The sequence below is a fragment of the Copadichromis virginalis genome, linkage group LG13 (genome assembly GCF_057382275.1).
Source record: "Copadichromis virginalis isolate Kocher_CV1m ecotype Utaka linkage group LG13, C_Virginalis_male_GT1.1, whole genome shotgun sequence".
Taxonomy (NCBI): Eukaryota; Metazoa; Chordata; class Actinopteri; order Cichliformes; family Cichlidae; genus Copadichromis; species Copadichromis virginalis.
Window position 1 is genome coordinate 21609987 of NC_140630.1, and position 27055 is coordinate 21637041.

General features: G+C 40.3%; 1 protein-coding gene across 13 annotated transcripts in view; it reads left to right on the top strand.

Annotated features, from left to right (window-relative positions):
• Positions 1–27055, top strand: part of LOC146695654 (neurexin-1a) — a 271900-nt gene that overhangs the window by 137484 nt on the left and 107361 nt on the right. For all 13 annotated transcript variants that reach the window (XM_085477988.1, XM_085477987.1, XM_085477991.1 and 10 more), the window contains one exon: positions 13720–13839. In XM_085477988.1, coding sequence (XP_085334114.1) covers positions 13720–13839 — 120 coding nt within the window. The remainder of the gene's footprint in view (positions 1–13719; positions 13840–27055) is intronic.

The following is a 27055-nucleotide window of genomic DNA, read 5'->3' on the forward strand; positions in this document are numbered from 1 at the left end:
CCATAGCAAGGAGGGCGGTCTGGTGAGACACTCACTCATGCTACTCAGAGAACCGGGGTTATATACATAACCTTAAGTTCTCTTTCATAGCATTCGTTTCGTGTCTCACTATGGGAGAAATACTGACTCCCGGATTGCCAGACATGCCTGTTAAGAAGACAACTGTCCCCAACAGCACTTCACAGGGGAGAGGCCCCCACCCGGGAAGAACCTGCACTGAGGACTGAATGTGCTAGGTTAGGTGCTGTCACATCTAACCTGTAAAACCTAGCAAATGTATGAGGTGAGGTCCAGCATTCCGCTGCACACACCTCCTGAATAGAAGCTTCCCTAAAGAGAGCCCATGAGGTTGCCAGACCTCTAGTGGAATGCGCACGTAAGCCAGCAGGGGGCTGAAGGCCCCTGCTAGTATAGGCCAGGGCAATTGCTCCTACTATCCAATGGGAGAGGCGCTGTTTAGACACAGGCTTTCCCATATGTGGTTTAGCCCAGGACACGAACAGCTGGTCACTTTGTCTGACACTCTGGGTTCGGTCCATGTAAATGCGCAGAGCACGGACTGGACACAAGGTATGCTGTTGCTCCTCTGAGGAGAAAGGCGGTGGGCAAAAGGCCGGCAGTTCTATAGGGGAACATGTGCCGACAACCTTCGGGACAAAGGCAGGGTTGAGCCGCATACTGACCCTCGTATTATCCGAGGAGAACTGAATGCATGACTGATACACTGAGAGAGCGTGGATCTCTCCCACACGTTTAGCAGAAGCTAAAGCAATTAAAAGAGCTGTCTTCAAGGACAGAAATTTTAACTCAACCTGTTCCAGGGGTTCAAATGGGCAACAGGAGAGCGCAGCCAATACTGTGGGAAGGTCCCACGATGGAGCCAACGGCCTAGACGTAGGCAATTTACACCATGCACCCTTCATGAAAAGGCATATTAAGGGATGCTGGCCAACAGTCTTTCCCTCAAAACCAATATGGCAGGCCGAAATTGCTGCCAAATACACCTTGATGGTGGAGAAGGCTTTACCCTTATCAATCAGGGCCTGAAGAAATGACAGAATCACAGCCACAGAGCACTGAAAAGGGATGGCCTGTGATTCTAAGCACCAGCTTTCAAACACACGCCACTTGTGCTCATATAGCGTCCGAGTAGACGATGCTCTAGAACACTGAATAGTGTCGATAACACTATGAGGGAGCCCCACCGTGTTCAGGTTAAACCACTCACGGGCCAAGCCCATAGAGCTAGCCTCTCTGGGTGGGGGTGGAATATTTCCCCCTGTGCCTGAGACAGGAGGTCTCTGCGTAGTGGTAACGGCCAAGGTGGGCCGCACAGCTGCTGAAAAATCTCCACCAGCCAGTGTTTCCCTGGCCAGTGCGGGGCTATCAGGATCATATAGTGACTTCTCTCCCTCACTCTGGCCAGAGTTGGAGAAATGAGGGCCACTGGGGGAAAAGCATAGAGGAGGGTTCTCGGCCACTCGTGAGCTAGAGCATCCACCCCGAGTGGAGCTCTCTGATGGTGCAGCGAGTAAAACAGGGGACACTGAGCATTCTCCCTGGATGCATAAACGTCTACGGTCGCCTGACCGAATCGCAGCTAGATCTGCTTCACCACCTCCGGGTGAAGCTTCCAGTCCCCATACAGCAGGTTGCCCCTGGAGAGAAGATCTGCTCCAAAGTTCAAGATCCCCGGCACGTGAGTTGCTCTCAGTGACAGCAGGTGGACACTGCTCCAGACTATCAGTCTGTGTGCCAGTGTGTGTAACTTGGACCCCAGACCCCCCTGTCTGTTGATGTAGGCCACAACGGTGGAATTGTCCGACCTCACTAAAACATGATGACCTCTCAGCCAAGGGAGAAAGTGTTTTAGCGACAGGTGAACCGCCAGCGGTTCCAGACAGTTTATGTGGGTGGAGCGCATGTGAGGGCCCCATTCCCCATTCACTGTTTCCTCATGGGTGGTGCCCCAGCCCGAAAGAGAGGCATCTGTGGAAATCACCTTCCTGGCTGAAACTGCCCCCATGGCAACGCCCTGAGACAAGAAACCTGGCCTCTTCCACTCGTGGAGAGCGAGTGAACAGTCTGCAGAGACTCTCACACGACGGTGGCCGTCTCAGTGAGGGTCCAGTCCCCGCAAGCCCACCCAGCGCTGAAAGCCTCTCATGTGCAGGCGTCCCAGTGTTATCGCCACTAGAGAAGAAGCCATCAGACCGAGCAGCCTCTGGCACTGTTTGAGGGTCACTGTGTTGCCTCTGCAAAACAGTGAAAGGGATGACTGTATGGCCGCTGTTCTCTCCGGGGACAGAAAAGCCCTCACCCGAAGGGAGTCTAGGCTGAGCCCTATGAAAGTAATGCATTGAGTTGGCATCAATGTGCTCTTTTCCACGTTTATCTGGAAACCCAAACTCTCCAGATGGTGTATGAGAGCATTTGTGTGACAAGTCGCTCCCTGGCGGGTTGGGGCTGCCACGAGCCAATCGTCGATGTATGTGGCCACCCGAATGCCCTTTTTCCTGAGCGGGACCACTGCTGCCTCGGTGCACGTCACAAACACCCTTGGGCTCAGTGAGAGACCAAAAGGCAGGACTACAAACTCGTATGCCATCCCCTGGAAACCAAATCTCAGATACTTTTGGTGTGGGGGATATATGGGGATGTGGAAATAAGCATCCCTCAGGTCGATTGATGTGAACCAGTCGCCCGCTCGTACAAACCGTAGCAGCGAGGCGTGCGTCAACATCCTGAACTTGTATGTCCTCAAATGCCGGTTCAGGGCACGGAGATCCAGAATGGCTCTCATCCTCCTCCCCCCTTTCTTTGGCACAAGGAAATACCTTGAATAAAATCCGCTGTGCATTTCCTCGGGAGGGACAACTCTTATAGCTCCTTTGTCTCTCAAGGTGGAAATTTCCTCCAGGAGAAAACTGGCAGACTCGCCCAGAGCACGAGAGTAAACGATTTCTTTGAAATGTGGTGGAGCGACACTGAATTGCAGCCTGTAGCCCTTTTTCAATGTCCTCAGCACCCATGCTGACTGAGTGCAGGTGGCCCAGCTCTTCATGTGGCGAGACAGAGCGCTCACTGGCCAATCCACTGAATATGGCGTTTTGGCGCCCCCTTGTTGTCGCAGCGCGAAACATGCGCCATTTCGGTGTCCCGTCACCTCTGTCACAGGCGAGCGAGGTGACGGGCTCATCTGGATCATCACAGCCGTGGAAACGCGAGTCTCCACGGGCTGCGTTATGGCAGACGGTGCTCTGTTTTTCAGCATGTTTGATTTTTTCATGTGTTTTGCAACACTCGACAGCGCCCTCGGCAAACTGCCTGGATGCGCGTGTCGGGGCTTTTTTAATACAGAATGCATGAGAGAAGTGCTTGTGAAACAACACTGCGAACTGTGGCTCTCTTTCCCTCTGGTGGGTCCGGTGACAGGAACGCCGGCCCGAGTTAAGCACTCTGTGTGGAACATGTCCCGTTGAACTTGCTCTGGAACGGAGCTGGGAGGCGGCAGGGTGGCCCATAAAGGGGGGAAACTGGGTTCGTGAGACTGTGAGGGACGACAGGGGTGTCGAGGAGTTCTTCTTTTTCCTTAGTCGTCAGGTTGGTGAGCCCGAGCCAGCGTGCTCGCTCCTGAAGAACCATGAGGCCCATGGCTCTCCCAGTAGCCTGTATGGCTAACTTGTGGAGGCGGAAGACGTGGTCAGTAATAACGCAGATTTCTTCCCACACTGTGGTATCTGGGTTAGCTGTCATGTCCTCTTCTAGCTCAGCTTGGTAAGCCATTAGCATAGAAGAGGCGTTGTGGGCTCTTACTGACAGAGCTGCTGCCTTGTAGCACTTATCCGTAGGGCTAGACTGGAAGCGGTCTGTTTTGGAGGGGAGAGATGGAGCCGATGAGGACAGAGACATCTTCGGGTGAAGATGGCTCGCCACCAACGGCTCCACTTGTGGCATCTGGCGGAGGCCGATAGACTCCATCCCCTCACAATCCAGCAGGGAGCTCCCCACGATGGGGTGTTTCTCGCTGTAAGGTTTTGCTTTCCACGTCACCGCTATCTCATCGAGTAGCTCAGGGAAAACAGGCAACACATGCTTCCCCGTCTTTTTCGCCTTTGGCAATTTCTTACCGTCAAAACGAGACTTTACAACCTCTGTTTGTATGGCGGGCCACGGGATGTTGAGCCTAGCGGCTGCGCGCTTGCACATGTCCTGCATGTCAAGATCCAGGGGAGACGGCGGTGTCGGTTTTTCAACCTCGCCGGTAGCCAAGGGCTTTGCAGCCCAGCTGATGCTAGCCAAGGAGGTGGAATCTTCCTCCTCGCTGTCGTCAGACAGCAGGAGCTCCTAGTCAGCCGACTCATCTCCGTCCTCGTTAGCATCTCCTCCCTTGGTGACTCCAGCATCGCGGAAAAACACACGATCTCCGTGTGCCTCCAGCGACGGGAAAGCGGTCGCGATGGGCTGAGGGTCTGCCTCTGCCCAGCTCGGCCCTGCCGTTGCGGCCAAATCATCGGGCATCTCAGTTTCTCCTTGCGCTGCAGCAGCCTCACACAGCAAAGGGTCGCCACCCGACAGGTTAGCCTGGTGAGCTAGCCTGCGGCGGAGTAGTTTGCGTGGGAAAGCCGCGCAGTGGATACAGTCTTGTGCGGGTGTCAAGGCAGCCTGAGCGTGAGATAAACCCAGGCATGCCGCACACACGGGGTGTGTATCCCAGGCAGAAATCTTCTTGCTGCAAGGACAAAGTTTTGCAACTTCGTTGAAAGTATTGCTACTTGGCACCCGCACTAGCCACAGAACAGTATTGCTACTGCTTGTATGCTAGTGGACAACTGAAAAGCTGGGAACAAAGCGCCCGGCGACCGAGTTGTTTAGCTTTAGCACCCAATAGCACAGTTGTCTACAGGCTTCTGTGAGAAGCGAGGAGAGGTTTTTGAATGACATCTGACGCTATGTCAGCCTATTATATAGGGAGGCACTGGCCCCTCCTGACATGGGCGTCACCTAGCCAGCCTGTAAGGGCTGGCGTAATGGTATTTGAGCTTCTGATGAGGTCACGCAGGAGGCGTTCCCATAGTGAGACACGAAACGAATGCTATGAAAGAGAACCATCTGATCCATCTACTGTTCACTGAAGACTGATCAGAAATGGTTTCAGTGGAGTAGTACCTGTCAAGAAGTCATCTTAAGGAAGGGAAACAGGGAGAACAGGTGTGCCGAATTACACACAGAAAGGACCGAGAATCAGTTGCAATGGGTCTGATAAATCCAAATTTGACATTTTTGGTTCAAGTCATCATCATTGGAGGATGGAGGAGTTTAGAAGAGAGATACAACAGTGAGTGTCTGCAACAATCTTTAAAACATGGTGGAGGTTTTGCCATATTCTTTCGCTACATTTCAGCCAGTGGTGTTTGCGATCTAGTCAAAACTAATGAAATTCTAATGAAACTCAGAAAAGTGCCATGAGATTTTGAACCACCGTTCAATGCCATTTGGAAAGTGCCTGACTGGCAACATTTTCATTTTTCGGCACGACAATGATCCCAAACACACTGCCAGTGAATTACTGAAGCAGTGTGGGATCATCTCGACAGAGAACAAAATAAAAGGCAGCCAGCATCTAAAGAAGAGCTTTCAATTTCTTTCAAGAATCCTGGAGAACTATTCATGAAGACTGCTTAAAGAAATAAAATGAAAGCTCGCCAAAAGAGTTTAGGCTTTGCTGAAGAATAAAGGTGGTCGTACCAAATATCGACTTTAAAGTTTGTTAGAATGGTGCAACTTGTGTTTTTGCCTTATATGCTTTATTTCCAGGTATGTTTGCATATGTTTCAATAAATCACTTTTTCCCAGCAAAATCTAGAAATGAAAAGTGGCTTGAGACTCTTGCTCAATTCTGTGAATGTAGTGTAGTAGAAATTCTAGATAAATGCACCATTATGTGTATAAAATGAGGGAACGGTGCAAAGTTCTGCACTCCCAAATTAGATAATAGAAGCCAGGTTGTCTGTTGAGGGCCTCCAAAGAGGCAAACTCACAAAGACAAATCATTGGACTCCAAACACGATCAGACCTTCCCAAAAGGTCAAGCTCACTAAATCTGCTGCATCTACCATAAAAAGGTCCCTCACAAATATTTCATCAGATTTTATTTTTAAAACATGTTAATACATATTCATTTATTAGTGTTAGAAATGAGCGTCACCGTTTTCTCAGCTGGGATTCATGCTCTGCTACATCAGCAGAAGTCAGATGAATTGGAACTCTTAAGATGAATAACTCTGTATGTTAATTGTTTGAAATTATTCTAAGTATGCCATAACACATCTGTTTACTTCAATCATAAGTGAGTCAGAAATGAGGATGAATTGCAGATGTGATTTATTAGGGATTAGGGCTGCCACGATTAGTCGACTAGTCACGATTATGTCGACTATTAAAATCGTCGACGACTAATTTAATAGTCGACGCATCGTTTGAAGCTTTGTAAGATCACAAAGGACGCAGGAATGAGTAGTAGGATTTAAGGGTGTAATAACGGACTGAAACAGAAGATGGCAGCACTGCATGTACAAGGATGCCAGCTGCCGTTAAACCCCGAAGAAGAAGAAGCTGTGTCCCAGAATTCATAGCGCAGCCCAGCGCAGTTGTCAACAATGGCGGCAGCTAGTTTTTTTTTTTGTTTTTTTTTTTTTTCTTTTATTAGTAATATAAACATACAAACAAAATGCACCATATATTACAGATTCAGAGAATAAACATTTCTTACATATTAGCAACTTTCATATATAGTGAAAATAAAATATAAAGATGGGGTCACATAAATTAACAGATTATTAACTCACTAAATCAAAATCTTCTACAAAGGAAACAAAAAAAGCAGCCTTTTTCTTTTTAACTAAAGTCAAAGATTTAACCAACAGGTTTAGGTCGTTTTTCCAGTGAGCCAGTGTTGGTTTAATCTTAAAAAAGCGACATTTATGTATAAAATACTTACACAAGATTAATAACACATTAACACCATAATTAGCTTTCTTTTCTTTCAAAAACACTCCAAACATTATCATATTTAAGGTAAATGGGGTAATTTGAATCCCACTGGAATAAAGCCAGGTATGAAAATCCAACCAAAATATTTGTATAAAATTGCACAAAAAGAATAGATGGTCCAAATCCTCCTCTTCTGTTTCACAAAATACACAATTACCCGTTTCTATTTTGAATCTATCACTAAGGAGTCTATTTGTCGGGTAAATTTTATTCAAGATTTTAAATTGGACTTCTTTCCCTTTAGGAGGGATAGGGAAGGTGATATAATCAGTTCTTATTTTTTCAATTTCTTCCCTTTGGAAATCTTTTAATATGTAATTACGTCTAAGTAAATTTGGAGAATAAAGACTCCTTAATGAAGATCTAAGAAACTTATTGTTGCATTTAACATCACAAAATCGAATACCATCTATATATAATTGCCTTAACTTGGGGGAGATGTCAGAATATATTATATCATTTACAACTATGTTTTTAAGTGACAATGGAATGGATTTTATAACCCGATTAAATTTACTTTTAGAACATTGGATATTAAACTTTTGGCAAAAATCTTGATGTCCTAGAACATGTCCTTCCTCATCTACAAAATGGGCAATTGCCCAAACACCTTTTGATAACCAATCTTGAATAAAAATAGATTTTCTGTTCATCAGTATATATCTATTGTTCCAAATTGGGCTATTATGTGGAGTGAAATTATGTTTAAATAACATTTTCCAATAAAGAAGGACCTGTTTATGGAATTCAGAGAGTTTAGCAGGTAGCTTAGTAATTTCAAAGTCACACTTTAGGAGAAAGTCGATACCCCCTAGTGTGTTAAAGACCTTACTTGGTATAAAAAACCAAATGGAGTGTGGATTATTTAGGAAGGATTTTAACCATTTAAGTTTCAAAACACCATTCATTATGTCAAAATCAATTGCGTTTCCACCGCCTTCAATGTATGGTTTAACCAAATCATCTTTAGATATATAATGGCACTTATTCCTCCAAATAAAATTAAAATTCAAGCTATTAATTGTTTTAATAACTTTATTCGATATTGATAGAGAGTAAGCTGGATATATAAATCTAGATAAACTATCCATTTTGGTTAATAATATTCTTCCAAAAATTGTGATGTCTCTTTGTAACCACTTATTTAGGATTGTCTTACATTTGTCAACATTATCTAAAATATTTACTTTTTCTAAGACTTTGTGATCTTTTGAAATTGTGATGCCCAAATATTTTACCTCCTTCTTCACCTTTATATCGTACAGTAATTGTGAATTACACTCCTTTAATGCCAATAATTCACATTTATTTAAATTTAACTTTAAGCCTGAAGCTTTTGAGAATGTAGTGATTATTTGTTTTACCAGGGGAATCTGATGTTCATTTTTTAAGAAAAGAGTAGTGTCATCCGCAAGTTGACTAATTATTAAAGAATTGTCCATAATCTCAATTCCGGCAACGCTGCTGTTTTTAATTAGAATTGCGAGCATCTCCACAACCATTATGAACAACAACGGAGAGCTTCCACACCCTTGCCTAATTCCTCTTTTGACGCTAAATCTTTTACCAGTGCCATAGCCTAATGACACAGAGCTATTTATATCATTATACAGTATATCTATTATCTTCCTAAATTTATCCCCAAATCCAAATCGAGTTAGTGTTTCTAAAATAAAAGGATGTTCTACTGAATCGAAAGCTTTATAAAAGTCCAAGAAAAGAATAAAACTGTCATCACTAATCAGATCATTGTAGTCCAGTAAGTCTAAAACCAATCTGATATTATTATGAATGTTCCTGTCTTTCAAAAACCCTGATTGTGTCTCACTAATTATACTTGAAACCCCTTGTTTGAGCCTTGTTGCAACTGAGCTAGAGAAAATTTTATAATCTGTATTTAATAAAGTTATGGGCCTTAAGTTATCCAATTGTCGTTTATCTTTGTTTGGTTTAGGAATTAATGTAATTAATCCTTGTTTCATGCTAGACATCAATTCTCCCTTTTCAATACTGGCCAGTATAGCTTTGAATAAAATTTCCCGTAAGTCTTCCCAAAAAAATTGGAAGAAATTAACTGTAAGCCCATCTGGACCAGGGGATTTATTAAGTGCCATTTTCTTAACAGATGCATCTAACTCTTCAATTCTGAAGTCAGACTCACATAATTCCTTAAATGATTCATCAATTTTAGGGATCAGATTATCTATTTGATCAAAAAAGACATCACAATCTGCTTGGGAGAACTGTGAGGAGTATAAATTGGAATAGAATGTATAAGTTTCATTCTCCAAAATTTTAGGGTCGTCACATTCAATGCCATCAATTAACAGAGAAGATATAAAATTTCTTTTCTGTCTGCTCTTTTCTAAATTAAAAAAATATGAAGAATTTCTTTTCCCCTCCTCAATCCACTTGGCCCGTGAACGCACAAAAGCTCCTTCTGCTTTATTTAGGTAGAGCTGATCTAATTTAGTTTGCAACTCCATAAGTTTACTCCTTTCTTGGGTATTTAGATCATCTTTACTACAGCAATAAGTAATTTCTTGGAATAATTTACATTCATATTCTCTTTGCTTTTGACTTATGTTTTTACTGAATTGAATACTAAATTCTCTAATTTTGAATTTAATGAATTCCCATTTATTGATATATCCTACAATTAGATGATCAGCCATAATATCTTTTATAATTTTTTTGACTATGTTGCAGTAGTCTTCATTTTGTAAAAGTTTGGCATTGAACTTCCAATAAGTTAATTTATTTGATTGTCTAATTTCCGATTCTAAGCACAGTTCAATAAAGCAATGATCAGATAGAGGTGCATTTGACATTGCAACTTTTACAGTGTGGCTAAGAATGATGTCACTTCCTAGCCAATAGTCTATTCTAGATTTACAAGCTCCATTTGGTTTAAACCAGGAAAAGCTCTTAATTTCTGGATTTCTTACTCTCCAAATATCTGTCAAGTTGTTATTAATCAAAAATTCTATAATTAGGTTATTTTTTTGTGGTCTACCTGTCCTTGAGGGCCATCTATCAGTCCATTCATCAGGAGTCATGTTCCAATCACCACCCATTAAAATGTATTCTGTAGGGTATCGACCTTTAAGTTCAAAAATATTTGAAGTTATATCTTCTAACATAATTTTATTCTGACTTTCATTGTTATATCCATAAACGTTGACTAAAATGAAAAACAAACTTTCAACTCTCATTACAGCAATCAACCAATGACCATTCAAGTCAGTTCGTTGTATTACAAGATCCCCGGGAAAGTTATTGAATAAAATTGCTACACCCCCCGACCTCATTGAGCCATGGCTAAACAGGATTTTGCTACCCCATTGGTTTGACCAAAAAGATACATCACTATCAGATGAATGAGTCTCTTGTAGAAAAATACAGTTTGATTTTTTACCTTTGCAGTACAAAAATAAGGCTTTTCTTTTAACAGATTCTCTTAAACCCCTAACATTTAAAGAACCAAAACAAATGTTAACATTCAACATGAACTATAGACAGAATATCACTCACCACGTGAGAAAAAGAAGAAAAAAAAAAAGTACTAAATGCTGAGCTCCTCAGACCGCGAACAAGTTTCCACTATTTCAGTTTTTGTCATTTTTAGTTCTCCTGTCTTTCCTCAACTTTGCGTCCATCAATGAAGGCATGTGGACCACGAAAGTAGGCCCGTTTACCCGCACGTCTTGCTTCCTCCACCAGAGGCCATAGGCGCTGTCGATCTTGTATGTCCTCCTGCGGCAACATCTCCGCGAAGCTGATGCCTTCTTGCTTGCAGGTTGAAGAGTCTTTGGTGCGCCTCCACAATTCTTCTTTAATTCGCCTCTGTGTAAATAGAATAATGATGTTTCTGTTTCTGCCATCAACTCGTTTCCCTAAGCGGTGGACAATATCAACGGCCTCTTCTAAGTTCAAGTCAGGGGCAATCTTCTGAAGCGTTTGCAAAACCTTCACTCTAATGTTTTCATCTTTGTCTTCCTTCACCCCTTTCAGTTTTAGGCACCACCTCATTCGGTAGCGCTCTTGTTCTCTCACTCTTCTTTTCAAGTCTTCATTTTCTTTAAGCAGCTGTTCATTCGCATTTGCCAGTTTAACAACTTTCAGTTTGCAATCAACTATCTCTGCAGCATTAAACTCTACAGCCTTAGCCAAGCTGGCAACCATAGCTGCACTTTGTTTGTTTTGTTCCTTGATATCCTCCAGTTGTGCTTCAATTTTTTTGTCAAGTCCCATAATGGCTTCAAAAATAGTTTTATTGGAGATATCATCTTCCTTCTCTGAAGATTTTGTTCTTTTCTCCTCTGGCGGTTGTTTTGAAGGAGTTGGCGGCGCCGAGTCTGTTCCTCGTTCTCGCTTGTTTAAGCCCACGTTGGCAGCTTCAGTGCTAGCATAGCCATGGTCACTGACTTTAGCATGCGACGACGTCTTAACAATGGGGTTTGACGGCACAAATTGCAGCTTTGCATTCTTAATAACCTTTTGGGCATCCATAGTTATAGTTCGAGTGGAAAGAGAATAAAGTTACTTAGTAAATTTTGCGGTCTTTCGGAGCTCCTGAAAAAACACGACTGTTCAAGCCGCCATCTTGGTGCCTCACCCAGAGATGTTATAGTTGTGAGTCTGGCGGCAGCTAGTTAGTTTTAACTTTACTCTTATTATTCTTTCTGGGTCACAAAATAAACGTTTAACATATTTTCAGGCGAGAATGTAGCTGTGTAAAGCTCAAATATCTGCTCAGTTTATCAAGACACCACATATTTTCAAAAGCTCTCCGACGTTTTCGGAGACGTCTGTTACCCACTAGCTCGTTAGCTAGGCGGGGGCAAGGCTAACTAGAGCCGTGAGAACACCGGACTCCCGGCAAATCGTTTTCAAACCCACCACTGTCTTTCGCTACTCAGGTTAAACATGATATATAAGTCACTTAGATAACTTAAAATGTTATTGTTTGGCTTTCTTTAGTATTTTATTTGTTCCTGAGTAAATCGGTTTGGCTGAGATTAAAGTTATAGTTTTTGCACAGCTAAATAAACTTCAAGCAGACAGCTGATCATCAGAAGTTTGAGACGCTGGAGAATATACTCCGGTGTCCTGTTATATTTTAGAAAGCAAGGAGTTTATTAAACTTCACCGAAACAATCTGCAAATTTCATTAAAAATTAATAAACTACCATCTTGTCTTTATTTTTAGTTAGCACAAACACTTCAAGCTGTAAGCTAATGATAGTTATATAAGACCAGATGCTGCTGGTGCAATAAGCTGTACGCTGTACGTCCAATGGATGATGATCTGATTAGTCGACTAATCGCAAAAATAATCGGTGACTAGTCGACTATCAAAATAATCGTTTGTGGCAGCCCTATTAGGGATGTTATAAAAGATTTAATAGGCACTATAATATATTATGTAGAATGTAGCGAGAGGAACTTTTTTGCATTCAGAGAAATATTTGACAAAAGCAATCAGGAATTCATTTCTTTTTTCATGTTGCTGAATGCCCTCTGCTTCCCCCCTGCATTATTCAGCGTTGAGCAGGGTACAGCAAATGCTGAAACTATTAACCAGTTACCATAGCTACTCTTGAATCGGAAAAGGAGCTACTGTGGCTCCAATACATTAAAAAAATGTGTAAGAATGCGATTGCCATTCTGCAATTTTCCTGTTTTTTCAATCTCTCATGAGTAAATAAATAAAAAACAGCAACAAAAAATAGCCCTCCTCAGTGCATTGATTATAACTAAACTATTAAAAAGTGCTCATTTTGTTCCGATTGTATGTCATGAATCATAAGTATAGATCCTGACATTGATAATACTGTTAATGTGTAAACTTGCTAGACTAACGTAGTCTAAATACAGATTGTTAGAAATTACTATGTCTCATAAAATACAACATTTACACATTAACACTTGGCTTCACACTCACATTTTAACATGAATTGTACTAACACAAACATAATAGCCTCGCAATGGACCTTTTTTTCCATAGCTGGTAAACACAGGTGCTGCTGATGTCATGGAGAACGGTTCTGTTGTTTTTAGGTAATTATTGCTTAATTAATGTGATTACCAACACCTGTGCTTGCCTACTCTTTCATGTCAAAGTGGCTGCTGTGAAAAAAGTGTCTGTAGAGGCCACACAGCTGTATGCTTCTGGAGGATGAATACACTGGTGGTAAAATGGAAATAATCCACAAGCATGAAGATTAAACACTTTCACAGGAAGCACCAATACAGTGCAGTTTAAAAGTACACGGACCTCTGCACCTTAAGAAATGAGCATCCTTGCCCGGTTAGGTATAGCACACTGAGCTCATTGACAGGTGATGATTCGGAGAAAAAATGGAATTGAGTGGATTAAATTGCTGTTATGCATTAAATGTGACTATATGGAAGAAAATAATTAAATTACTAATGGAAGTCTAACTCAAGCGTTAAAATTATTTACATTTTTATCATTTTTGGTTGTGTGTGTTTGCTGAATACAGTTGAGTTCGCTGCCTTTTATCGCAGGGTTTGTACACAGCTAGTATTCTATGTTTTTTTGTGTGTGCTTTAATATTTAATTTCACTCTAGAGTCCATAGGTATTTATTAGTATTAAAAAAATTGTCCTCACCAGATATCTGTTTGTCTCCATATTCAGGTCCCAGCACTACCTGCCAGGAGGACTCATGTGCCAACCAAGGTGTGTGTCTTCAGCAGTGGGAGGGCTTCAGTTGTGACTGCAGCATGACGACATTTGGAGGACCGCTGTGTAATGACGGTAGGATTCCACCTTTACTTGTTCTCAAAGCTTAAAATCCCTCTAGTTCTTATTTGAAAGTCAGAAAAGAACAAAGCCATCATTACTTGTTGGCATGCTTTTTTTTAAGCCCCCCAATACTATGATGATGTTTTATTTTTCACCATTTCATTTCCTTGTGTGAGTCACACAAAAATAAAAAAGCCCTGTACACATTTCACAGTATTAGACAGATAATTCATTCCATCTGTTAACCTATTTGAACGCGGCCAAGAAAATCTTGGTATTAGACATTTAAAGGTGGGTGTTATCATTAACAGGAGCGCCATTTTTATCCCTTGCTTTCACACAGCGTTCAGACTCAGGCTCATTATTGTTTCCTGTTTCTGTTCTATATTTGTGTCCTCACGAAGCACGTCGTTTGCCAGAAACTTGGTGTACTTGTTTTGTAAACTCTCCGGGTTTGTAAACCGTGCTGGGTACTGTAACTAGTGACTGATATGTCAAAACGCGGTTAGAATGAATCTCAGTATTTCCGTAGCTCGGCTTTGAATAGGTTGTCTTTCACTGAGGGCGGCGGCAGCTGTTGCAGCTTTGCAGGGCAGAAACTTTGACACATAGCGTCTGACAGTTCGGTGAAAGCTCATTAAAATTTGAGATTTGTACCGCTAGAGGGAGCAACGCACATTGTGTTCTGATAAATAAAACATCAACAACAAGCTAAAGACGTAAACAAATACATCATGAGCTGAAAACAAATAACAGCGCTTGTTATTTATTGCAATTGTACTGGAACGCATTCATACATCAACATTACCCCAAATAAGGCATTTGCAACCCATAAATGCTCGTATGCCCACCCATTAAAACTTTATCGGAGCCCCATGATGTGATTTAAAGTTCCGTGTTATTAATCTCTCTTAAAGATGCTTAAATGGACTTTTGGTTTTGTGCTCATTAATGTTAAGGTTTCGAGCGAACAAGGGTAATGTCTCCTCCACCTTTTGAAAATTGGGCTACTTCCTTATGCAAAACATGCATAAGGGATTTTTGTTTGGTCATTATTTTCTTCTGCAGCAGTTCACACAGCAAGAGGTGAATGAGCAAAGTGCCGAAGTGCATTAAGGAGAGAGGAACAGAGTGGGCACTCTAGAGATGACACAAAAGCAGAGGAGAGAGCACCATAAATGTTAATGCATTCTGTTTCACTTCTAGCTGCTTGATACGACCCCTGTCTTTTGTTATCAACTGAAAGTGTTAATAGATTCTCATGCAGCCCTATACCTCCAACATATCTGCAGCCAGAGATAAGACTAAAAGGATTCTTCTGTCCATGATATGTTTGAGTATAAGTTTGCTGTGAACCTGCGCCTCCTTTGCTTGTTCTGTTCTACCTTCCATTCTTCGGGCCGTGTTTGGATCAACAGAGGAAATAGGGCTGTGCTGGGGGCATATTTCTGCCGGTGAACTCCGTGTGAACCTAACTTGTGCGTTAAAAGGAAAAGAAATCCAGCTTGGAACGTTATTTTTTCTCCTTTTCTTCTGTCATACATATTCATCCTGTTCTGACCCACAGAGCTCATTGACAACATTGGGAGCAGGAAGACTCATGGGGCATGTTTGCATATATTATATCGGAGCGGAACTGCTCTACCTAAGTCTAGTTACTGTAGCTAGTCTCATTATTCCTACTGACCTGACAAAGCAATGGGATGGATGAATGTGTACACCCGAGGGATTTAATATGTAACCACAAAAACATACTTTCCAAGAAATTTCTTTCACTACAGATGAACTGAGCTAGTTCTCAGAATAGCGACTCAAGAGAGCCCGGGTCTGCTGAAGGAAATATCTGTGAGTGAGAAAAATGAAGCTTGAGATGGTCGGGTTTTATCTCTGTTGATGGATTGTCATGGGGATATATAGAAGGGGGGAGGGGGGCGCAAAAAGAAGGATAGCAGCATTTCTGAAGAACACATCACTTTTTTTTACCTGATATATTTGCATAAGCTGAAATGCAGGCAATTTACAACAAAGCACTGGGCCTCTGTGTAAGCCACTTACTTGGGGAGCTATGTGCATTTCTAGATATTTCTCCAATCTTGCCTTATCGCAAGGAAGGGAAAAATCACCTAACAGCTCCTGGCCCCATAATATTCAGCCAGGGTGAATTGTACATGTGTGACAGCATAATACCACAATTTAGTTTCTAAATATTTAGCTTACAAGCTGAAAATAAGCATCATTTTGATCCCAATACTTTGTGCTTTTGTTGTTAATTAACTTTTTCATTACTCATTGTAATCATTTTTAAGAATACACTTTTATTTATTTATTCTGAAGTTTTTCAGTTATTAAATGCAAAAAAAGGTTTTTTTCATTGTAAAAACTGAAAGATAATCCAGGCTATTAAACAGTGGTTTTATACAATTTAATTAAAGTTACAATGCATCTCTTGGGCTTGTCCATAAAAAAATTTTACTTTTTGACTTAGACATGCTGCTTTACAGCAGACTGATTTGTTGTACTGTAACTGGTACAATTGTATCTATCCTACGAAAACGTCCATCCCTCTGAAGCTGCACATAGAAGTGGAAATATCAGTCACTTGGCATCATTTTTAAGCAAATGAAAGACATCAGTAGTGGCAACACTGATGTCTTAGTTGGCAATCTTACATTTTTATATTTGAAGGGTGTTTTAGTCCCATTTAGGATGGCATTGTGTATCAAATTGATTCAAATTGGTTCTTAAGATTTGAATCACTAAGATGTCTGAAAGCTTTGCTAACACTGAATATGTGGCTTGTATTGACATCATACACGCAGCACTTTTTCTTTTTTTCAGAGTATAGCATCATTTCCTGGCTGTGCTTTCAGTGTTTTATGATAAAAGTATTTCAGCTTCATAACAGCTCTGTACCTTTCGCTTCTGAATGATGGGAAAGATGATGAAAACTCTCTTCAGATCTTCTCTTTATCGTCTCCCAAACACTGATGTGCCAGTATTTTCTTTTTTCCCTTCCTTTTCTTTTCTTTTTTTTTGAATGAACTATGGACATAATAACTTAGAATTGTATTTATAGAACAAATTATCACGACTGGATACCTACAGTCGGTGTAAAAAAAAAAAAAAAATAATAATAATCAAAGCGATGCTTTCGAAGATGAATCAGATTCCTCTCAGAAAGTCATCCATGCAAAATGAGTTATGATGGCTGTGAATGGTGTTAAGCATGCATTTGGTCTTATTACTACAAACTGTTTTGGTTGCCAGCAGGAATGAAATGGCATTTGGAACATATTTTCTTAAGTGACCCTGACAGAAGAGCCAGACTGCATGTATCTGCGTGTGGTGAAGTCATCAGGGGCGTTCTGCACGTTCAAACAGATGCAGATAAGCAGCCAAAGAAAAAGATTGTAAGCACTTTTTTTAAAGGCTTGAGCGTGAGTCTTCTTTTTGGGATAATGCTCTCGTTTCAGTTCAGAAGCCGGTTTAGTGTGTGTATGCGTGTGTGGGTGGGACTTAAAACTTTAGTCTGGAACTCCTGAGGGAGTGTGCCTGTAGTGGTCAAGCATCTGAGGGTAATGTACAGAGACAAATAGATTGGTGCTTGTTGTTTAGCTAAAGTGTGTTGTGGAGAGGATACAGCAAGGGGTATGCCTGGCCTTCACGCGATTTCCATCTTGCTTGGTTGCTCTTCTACTCTGTCCCGTAGCCAGAGCTATTAGTGCCATGTCAATATTGTATCAACAATGGAGACTGTATGTGGGTCTAGTCTCCATTGTCTCTGCCCAAGGGGCAAAGAGAACCCCCCACCCTCCTCATTTGAGCTGTAATGTCTAAGTCAGTGCTCGTTCTTGTGCCTTTGTAGCTAGAGAATAGTCTGTCTGGGCCCCAAGCGTGCCACCGGATTGGTCGGATTTTATTTTGAGCACATGCAAAAGTAAAAGTATCCTGTTTTTGTTACATGCTCCTCCTTCATATTGTCTAAAGGCAGCTTCTTTGCAGCACGCACAAACTCACACACTGGCTCTGAGGTGTTGCATCACTCTACAGTACAAAAGCAAGAATTCAAATAATTATTTCAAACAGTCTTTCAAGGTTACAATGAAAGAAATGTAAGAAAAATCATAAAATGAAAGAAACTAGCCTGTAAGTTTTGTTGGGATACTCTAGTGTTGCACATTTCATAGTTATATTAGTCAGCCGCAGCACGAGGGATTTACATGAACAGTCTCTTCTAAATCTTCAAGAAAATTCCTGAAATTGTTTTGTTCTTTAAACAGCGCTCTTTCGGAGCAGTTGTGTTTGTTTTTAAGATTTGTCATGCAGATAAACACACATAGTCAGGAAGCACCACAGACAGTTTGCCCTGTTCCTTTGTGCTGGCATGCAGGAATTATACCACTTAGTTTTATTCCAATCGATACAAGGGGACACCCAGTCCAGCAGTGGGGCCAGGGGGATATGAGGTACTGGAGTTAACAGCCTGCTGTCACATGGAAGTAATTTTATCTTTGCCCTGGATGTGTCTTTTAATGCAACTCAGAGAAACAAATCTATGGGTCTGAAAATATTTGGGCTTCATCTGTATTGAACGCTTGGCCTAGCTTTGAACAGCCATTGTGCCCCGAGATATAATAGAGGCAGTCTTAAGTGCCTCTGTGTATTCACTTGGGTAGCCATCCGCTCAAATGTGCATGCATGCTTGCAGGAAGTATAGCACATACAATTGATCGGTTGTAAGGCAGCAGGAGGCTTTTCAAAAGTTAGAATAATAAAAGACAAATCTGAGTTTTTAATGGGGAACAAATCTTTATACATAAGAAATAAAAGGATACATGCTTATATTTACAAATATTACTGGAATTGATCCATTTTTAGCAGTTTTAGCATTTTATGAGCTGCGCCTTATTTTGTGCTGCTGTAACAGGTGAGTTTCTTCCAGTGTGGCATTAATAAAGTCTATATTAATATTTACGGATCAACAAAGTTTAATTATGATGTATATATCTTTACATTACCAATGGTTTATAACAGCAATTTATTAGAGGAATTGTGGGTGTACTCACCTGCTCAACCTATCTTTCCCTAATGAATAAATCTTCTTGTATTTTATTTTTCTGTCATGAAATCCAACAATGAACAATGATCCTACTTTATAAGTGGTCTCTGCATTAGCACTCCCAGAACTACTGGCTCCGTTCTTGTATAAAATACCTATTAAAACACATCACTGAGCCTGTTTTACTGGGGAATGTCTTTTCTTTACTCAGACACTTTAGTGTTACTGTAGTTTATCGCTGTATTCAATCATAGACGCCCAGTGCCCACTAGAACAGTAAATATGCATTAATCCAAAACTGAAAATGTGTTATTTACGATCTTTTTCCATCTGCAGTATTTACAGGTGTGACCTGCTGATAATAAATCAGCTTGGCTGAGTGCCTGAGGTAGAATCTGGAACATGTAAATATATAGAGGCAAACATGTTTTATGGGGCTGTTAAGCTATTGAGTGGAGCAGCCCAGTAGTTTAGTATTATGAAGCGAGTACCTAATTCAAATGATGTGAAATGATGTTTTGTCTAGATGGACCCATTACATTGTAAACTGTACAAGAGGATGGCGATCTTCATCTACACACATCCCATACCTGCTGTTCCCAGATGGACACTAAGACGGTGTGCTGCTACAGATTTCTATCACATCCTATCAGTCTCAAAGAGGCTCTGCTGTTTTGTCCTATTTTTGTGTTCTTTTTTTAATTTTCAATTATTCGTCCTCCACCTCCAATTCAGTTCGAGTGGTCACTATCTGGCCTGATTATTTTCAGTAATTTTCTATGGTGATTGAGTATCTGCATTTAAATGGGTTTCTGTGCCAGGAAGCAGTTGCCATATGTGGGTAAAGGCTGTTGGCATGGAAACTAGGTCTCCTTTCCTCCCACCCTGGATGCTGTAACTTGTCTGTAACTTTGCCCAAGCAATGAGATCTCTGCAGGAAGTGGTGTAGAATAACTAACATCTTTTAGCTAGCTTGCGAGAATTTTGAAGGCTTAAATATCTGTTTTAAATTCATATACATGACTTAATACTTCACTTGATTTATGGATAAACAAAGGATACAGCTGTGAGGCTGCATGTTACTAACTTAGTATGTGATGCAGACGCATGCTGGCACAGTGACATTAAAATGTAGGAGCAGCAGTGCTAGACATATGTCAGATTGCTTCATAAACCCATCCTGCTGTTCATATGTTGTAATAAAGTTGTGGTGTGTCCCTCCACCACATAGACCTCTGTATGCTGAACAGTTTTTTTTGTGTGTGTCAGTGAACAGTATGTGGTGCGACCAAAGCGGAGCACAAGCAGTCCACACATTTAGTTGTCTTTCAACGTAATCTATGTTCTAATCACAACCTCATCTAGAACTCATTGCAGTGCAGTGGTGAGAACCTAATCTTTGAGGTGGTTTTTATTAATCGCTAGCCCACAGGGGCATGTTGACAGGAAATAAGGAGTTGTTCTTTCTCCACAACACAATACTAATTAAAGCGTTGATACAGAGTATCAGCTAAACTATCCTGCTGGGTGATACACTGACACTGTGAATATTCCCTTCTCTCATAAACACAGGCTATTGAACATGACACCCAGGGGGACTGTGGCAAAACGTGAAGACATCCCTGGGACAAAAAAAAAGTTTGCTTACTTGTTCTATTTAAAAAACTTTTGATGGCTTCTATAACCATTCTTTAAAGGATTTCACAGTCAGAAGTCATTTAATTGAAGAAGAAAAAAAATATACTTTAACTCTGTAAATTGCTCTTTGAGACACTGATGGATGTTGTATTTAAATTCACATTAAGAAAAAAGTCATTGGAGCAATTGGCTAGTTATATATACATATATACACACACACACACACACACACACACACACACTAACATAGGTACACAAGCAGACACATATATATATATATATATATATTTTAATTTTAGGCAGTTTTGGAAACTTTGCCTTTGGGAATTGTATACATACTACCTTTAGTTTTAGATGAGCCAAAATGTTGGAGGGGTTGTCCACATTTCTCAATGCTACATCAATAAAAAAAAATTTAAATCTAAAAAAACCCAACAAAAAATCAAAACCGTGGAGAAAGTGTTGACTGTGTTTAGAGTTAGTTTAACAGGGACGTTGGTGTGTTTTTCCATAGGAAAAAAGACAAATTAAAAACAAAAATAAAATCTCCCGGTTACTCTCCTTCACTTACATTTGGGCTTCACTTTTCCTCACTTCTAATTTGAAGTAATCCAGTCACTGAGATGACACGAGGAAAAAAAAGGTGTGCATAAAGTACGGCATCTCTTCCTCAGAGCTTCTCATTTAAAAAAAAAAAAAATTATAACTATTTTTTTTCCTATTTTGCAAGAATATTCTATTTTGTTCTTATCACTGTTGCATTGTCGGGGCGACCTACTGAAATTTATATTGAGCATCATAATGGTGAAGAAAGGTTACTTATGTGACTTTGAAGGTGGGATGGTTGTTGGTGTCAGACAGCTGCTCTGAGTATTTCAGAAACTGCTGATATCTCAAGAGATTTCAGTTAAAGATTCAAAAACAGAGAAAATATCCCACAAGCAGCAGTTCTCTGGGCTTTGAGCTGATAGGAAGACAACAGTAATGCATTTCTTAATAATAATAATAATCCATTCCTTTATGACCAAAGCATCATGTTACAAATCTCAGATCTTCCCAAACTGTTTTTTTTACTGTGACTATGAGTTCACTGTACTGAAATGGACTTTGCATTCAGAAAATCTTAATTTCAATCACTAGAGCACCTCTGTGGTGTGGTGGAGCGAGAGATTCACATAATGGATTTGCAAGAGTAAATCTATGTGATGCTGTCTCATCAATATGGACTCAATCTGTGAAGAATGTTTCCAGCACCTTGTTGTGTCTATGCCAAAAGAATTAAGGCAGTTCTGAAGGCAAACAGGGGTGACTTGGTAATGGCAAGGTGTAACTAATAAAATGTCCATTGAGTCCACTTCATAGTATCATAGTATAGTGTATCGGCTTTTGGTAACCTTTCACAGTGGCTTTACGGCCTTTTTATGTCATTTACTTCATGTACCCAGCAGCAACACATTGAAATTTCCCATTGTTTTACATTTTGTTTAAATAAACATTTTTTTTACTTATTTTTTTTAACATAAAAGAAATGTTGATTTCATACATTACAGGTCGTGTACTATTCCTGCAGTATAGCCACAAGAGCATCTAGAGCTTGTAAAATGCTGTCACAAAGCAAATGAATAACCTTGTCTCAAGAGGTAGTTTGCCAGCCATCTCCATAGCAAACAAACAACTGTTTAGTATGTCTGAGCATTGCTGTGCTTTCCAAGTAATAACAATATGCACAAAGGTCTAAGACAATGCAGGTGCTCCTCTCTCTAGGGGAACGTAAATAGAACTTCAGTTTGAATTGTCCTTGAACTAAGCTAACTTCCAAAAGGTTTAACACACAAAGGACAGATTTTATGTGTGGCACTAATCAAATCCTGTCTTATCTGTAGACAGCAAGGGTGGAAAGCCCACACAGATCAGTCACTGCCTTAGCCAAAGTGAGAACCAGCGATAGAGCTGTCCTGTGTGAATGGTTTAGAGAGGAAACCTGGTTAATGGGCTTGAAATATATTTTAGACCGGCCGTTTGGTGTAAGAGGCTGCCACCTCACTGTATAAAAGAAACAGTAGTAAAGGCTAGTCGGAAATGGACTTTGCTTGTTATAGAATTTCTGCAATCCATATAAAATCCAAATAAAAGCGTTCTACTATACTGAAGCATTTGAAATGAACAGGATGTTTACTAAAAATGTAGAGAAGGCACGAGGCCAATTCTAAATCTCCATTTATTGTAGGCACACAAAATAAATTCAGAGATGCCTGCAGTGCCTCTCTGTGCAGACAGTTGAAGCCACAGCCTCTCATTTCTGTATGTGACATGCTTTTTATGAGTATACATTACATTTTCTGCTTCAGGCCATTGGCTATTGATACACTTGGACATGAATGGCTTTCTATATGCTGGAAGGGACAGTGCTGGTTTTGCTTCCCACTGAATTTGTTCCCTGCATGTACTGTTATCACAGCAGAAAATGCAAGCATGTCTTGTCATTACAGGTTTTCTTCACTCAAGTTGTTAAATAACTTTGGTCTTACTGTCAAGGCTGGCTGTGTAGCAGGCAGAATTTGGACCAAAACGCAGGACTCAGAACCTAAATTTAAACCTAAAGACTTTAATACAGAACTTAAAGTGCAATGCAAATTTTCAAAAATAAATAAATAAATAATAATAAAGGCCCACCAAGTGCAAGCAAAAACACAACCATAAGTGAGAACCCAACAAAGACGAGATGCAAATTAAATGGAGGGTCTAAATACACATGAGGAGATTAGGGCAGGGTGGAGACACCTGGGAACACAGCTGAACAGAATCAAACTAGTGAGACAGGGGAAGTAAAACTGAACACAACATGCACAAGACAAGCGAATATCAGAATAAACAACACTGAGCTTAGGACCAAGACATGTGAACTTCACACGGGGACAGGAGATAAACAAACATCGGAGACATGACTGACTTCGAAGATAAAAAGTAATCAATTAAAACCATAACTAAATATTAAACAACCTAATGAGGAACACAGAGTGGAAGCAAAGGGAAACTAAGAAGCGCCTGAAAACAATATAATACTGAGAGGACTAGATAAAGAGCTATATGAGCAAATCATGAGCTCAAACAAAACTGAAAACATCGCAAAACTCAAAACCTTGAGTCAGTGACCCATGGACCATAACACTTATTGTGCACTTTGACTTACAGGGAGCACTTAATTGCATTTTAAAATACACTAGTGTTTATTTTGTGTTTATTTTGATAGCATTTTGATGTTGGTATCGAAATCTATCATTCTCTGCGCAATGGATTTAATTTGGCCAATTACTTTGGTTGATACCACCATCAAAAGTTCACTTTTTTACCAAATAGACTGAGCTGGGAACCTTCTGGGGACTAATGTGACACTAAGCAACTGTTGCAAAGTAAAGGCACTGAGTCTCTAATGTAATATTTCATAAAAATTGTGCATTTTCTTGCTATTTTTCAACACTTGATAGCCAGTAAGAACAGCCCAGTACATTCTGCACACTGTGCCATGAACAGAAAAAGCTTTAAGTATGAAATTTCTTTCTGGAGTGAAGTACAGTCTTTGAATTGTGTGCCATAAGGTGAGAGTCCCATGAGACAGGACAAACCCCTCATTTACCAGCTTATTGTACTATTCTTAGTTAGCGTATTGTCTGTCTTGTCTTAATGTTGGTTTAAAATGGAGCACTGTAACAAAAAATAATTTCCCCCAGGGATCAATAAAGTATTCTGATTCTGATTCTGATTATTCACTTGTTGTTGAATGATTTCATGTTATTTGAAAGACTTCAAATGCTGAAAGAATGGAAGAACATGGTAATAGATACTCAAACTGTACGACCTTACATGTCAAGTCATTGAAGATGAATAGGTTTTCAAGTGCCTTTGAAAAAATAGAATACTGAAAAAACATGTAGTAATATTTATCATTGATTAAACTTTGTGTATGGAGGAAATGCTTTCATCATACAACTGTATCTAGATGAATTCTCGTTTGACCATTGGCAGTGGCTGCAGACTGCCTTGGTATTTTTGATAATACTGTAAAAAACAGAATGAAATGAATGGTAGTTCACCTGTAAAACAGGGGCAGATTGTTTCCTTTATTTGTAGTTTTACTCTAAAAGGAAGGAGTTTCATTCAAAGGCAGGCAAGTAGCTTTTGAGAAAAATGAAAAACTGTGTAAAATCTAAAAAAAAACCCCAAAATTAAAGGCAGTAATTTGCAAATCTCATAAATCCGTATTTTATCCACAATAGAACATAGAAATCATAGAAAATGTTTAAAATTAATAATTTTAAAGAAATATATTAAACATTTGATGGCAGCAAAAAAAGTTGGAACTGGGCCATGTTTCCTGCTGTGTCACATCTTATTGTAATAACAGTCTGCAAACCACTGGGAACTGAGGAGACCAGCAACTGGAGTTCTGGAATAGCAGTGTTGTCCCATTCACTTCTCTTATAGGATTCTAGCTACTCAACAGTCCCTGGTCTTTTTTGTCTTATTGTTCATTTCATGATACTCCAAATGTTTTAGTTGGTGAAAGGTCAGGATCAGGACTATTCTATTACAAAGCCATGCTGCTCTAATGGATGCAGTTTAATATTATCTTGCTGAAATGCGAAAGATCTTCCCAGAAAACCATCTTATCTGGATAAGAGCATAATATTGCTCTAAAATCTGTATAAACCTTTCAGCACTGATGGTGTCTTTTGGATGTGCAAGGTGCCAATTCCGCAGGTACTAATAATGCATCACCATAGACCGTAGAAATACAGACTTTTGAACTGAGCAGTGATAAGAAGCAAGATGCCCCCTCTCCTCTTTAGTTTAGATGATGCGGGGTTCATTTTGATTTTTCTGACCACAGCTTTCTGCTTTGCCCCAGTCCGTTTAAAATGATCTTGTGCTCTAAGAAGATGATGTCTGAGCAGCATGTTCACATGTGGCTTCTTCTTCGCATGACTGAACTTTAACCTGCGTTTGTGAAGGGAAGATGAACTGTGTTCACTAATGATGACTTCTGGAAGCATTCCATAGCCCAATTTTTGCATTGAGATTGTTTTATAAGATTAGCACTACATCACTACATACTGTTTTTATTTACATTTTACACAGTACCCAACATTTTCAGAATTAGATTTCTATTTATAAATACTTTCATATTCAGGAAAAGCCTTTTTTTAAAAGTGTGATCATTATTCCTTTGTTGCCCCAGTTAGTTTCAGCTTAGCGCAAATGTTCATTAACAAAGTAGCTATGGACTTCTGAAAGGAGGCGCTGCCTGTCCTTGACCTGCACGACGAAGCACTCTGAGAAGGGAACTGATCTACTTCTGATGAATTTAAGGAGAGACAGACAGACAGGGCACCTTCAGTGGCCCCACTGTATCTTGGGAGCTGTCAGAGGAGATAGAGAAAACGCGTCCAGAAAAGCTGTCGACCTGTGACCCCTTTCTCTCTTACTGACAGTTAGAATTTGGTTTTTGCATTCTCAGACGCATCATCATCCCACATGCAGACACACTCACTGAAACAGACATAAATGTGTACGTACATACCCACACACAGCCTCTATTTATACTTACGCACAAGGAATTCTGAATGTTATTTCCTGCATGCTTGATCTTAATGTGTATTTAAATGGTTTTATGGAAATGAATAACAGTGTTGTGCCAGCGTTTATGCATTAGGAGGGCTGTGTGTGTGTTGGTGGTAGTGTGTGTGTGTGTCTGGGGGGGGGTTACCACTTGGTCACATCAGGCAGAATGCAGTGAGTAAAAGGAGCAAAAGCACACTATTGGCTATACAAACAAGTCGGTGTGCGATGAAAAACAAAATTCAGTCTGTTGTCTGTGTAGTTTGGGGTGCTCTAGTCTTGGTAATGGGATGTGCATTAACGTGCACACGTTTGAATCTGTTCAGTATTTGTAGGGGCGCATTCTTACCGCGAAAGGAATAAACAGTAGCATTATTTGACTGTAATTGCCACGGCGCATTAATGGTGACAAAGTGTGGTGCAGAGCAATTTCTGCATAATGTTGAAGATTTTACAGCTAGATATTTCCTTATTCAACTCAATATAGTGCCACTTCTTACACACACCACCAAACACTGTAAAAAAACACAAGGTGCAGTATTTAAAAATGAAGCCAAAAGCTGTCAGTGTCAACGCTATCCCTCCAAAAAAGCTTTTAAACTTTTTTTTTAACTTCATTTAGCAGCTCCGTTAAATTAATTATTATGTTTAAGTGAATTGAAAGAAAATTAGCGTGAGGAGGAATGAGAATTAATGTGGAGTTTGGTTTCTTTGTTTTTGCTCTAAGTGAGAATGAAGCCGTTCCATTACACCACCATGCAGTGCCATTTGCAGATTTGATTTTGCGACACTAAATGTGCATTATTTCCTATTAGCGGGCTGTTTTATCAGCTTGAGTGCTGTTATTTATGTTGCCTTCACAGCTTGCATAATGAACAGCGTGTGCAGCACAAATCTCTCGTGTGGTTGGTGATG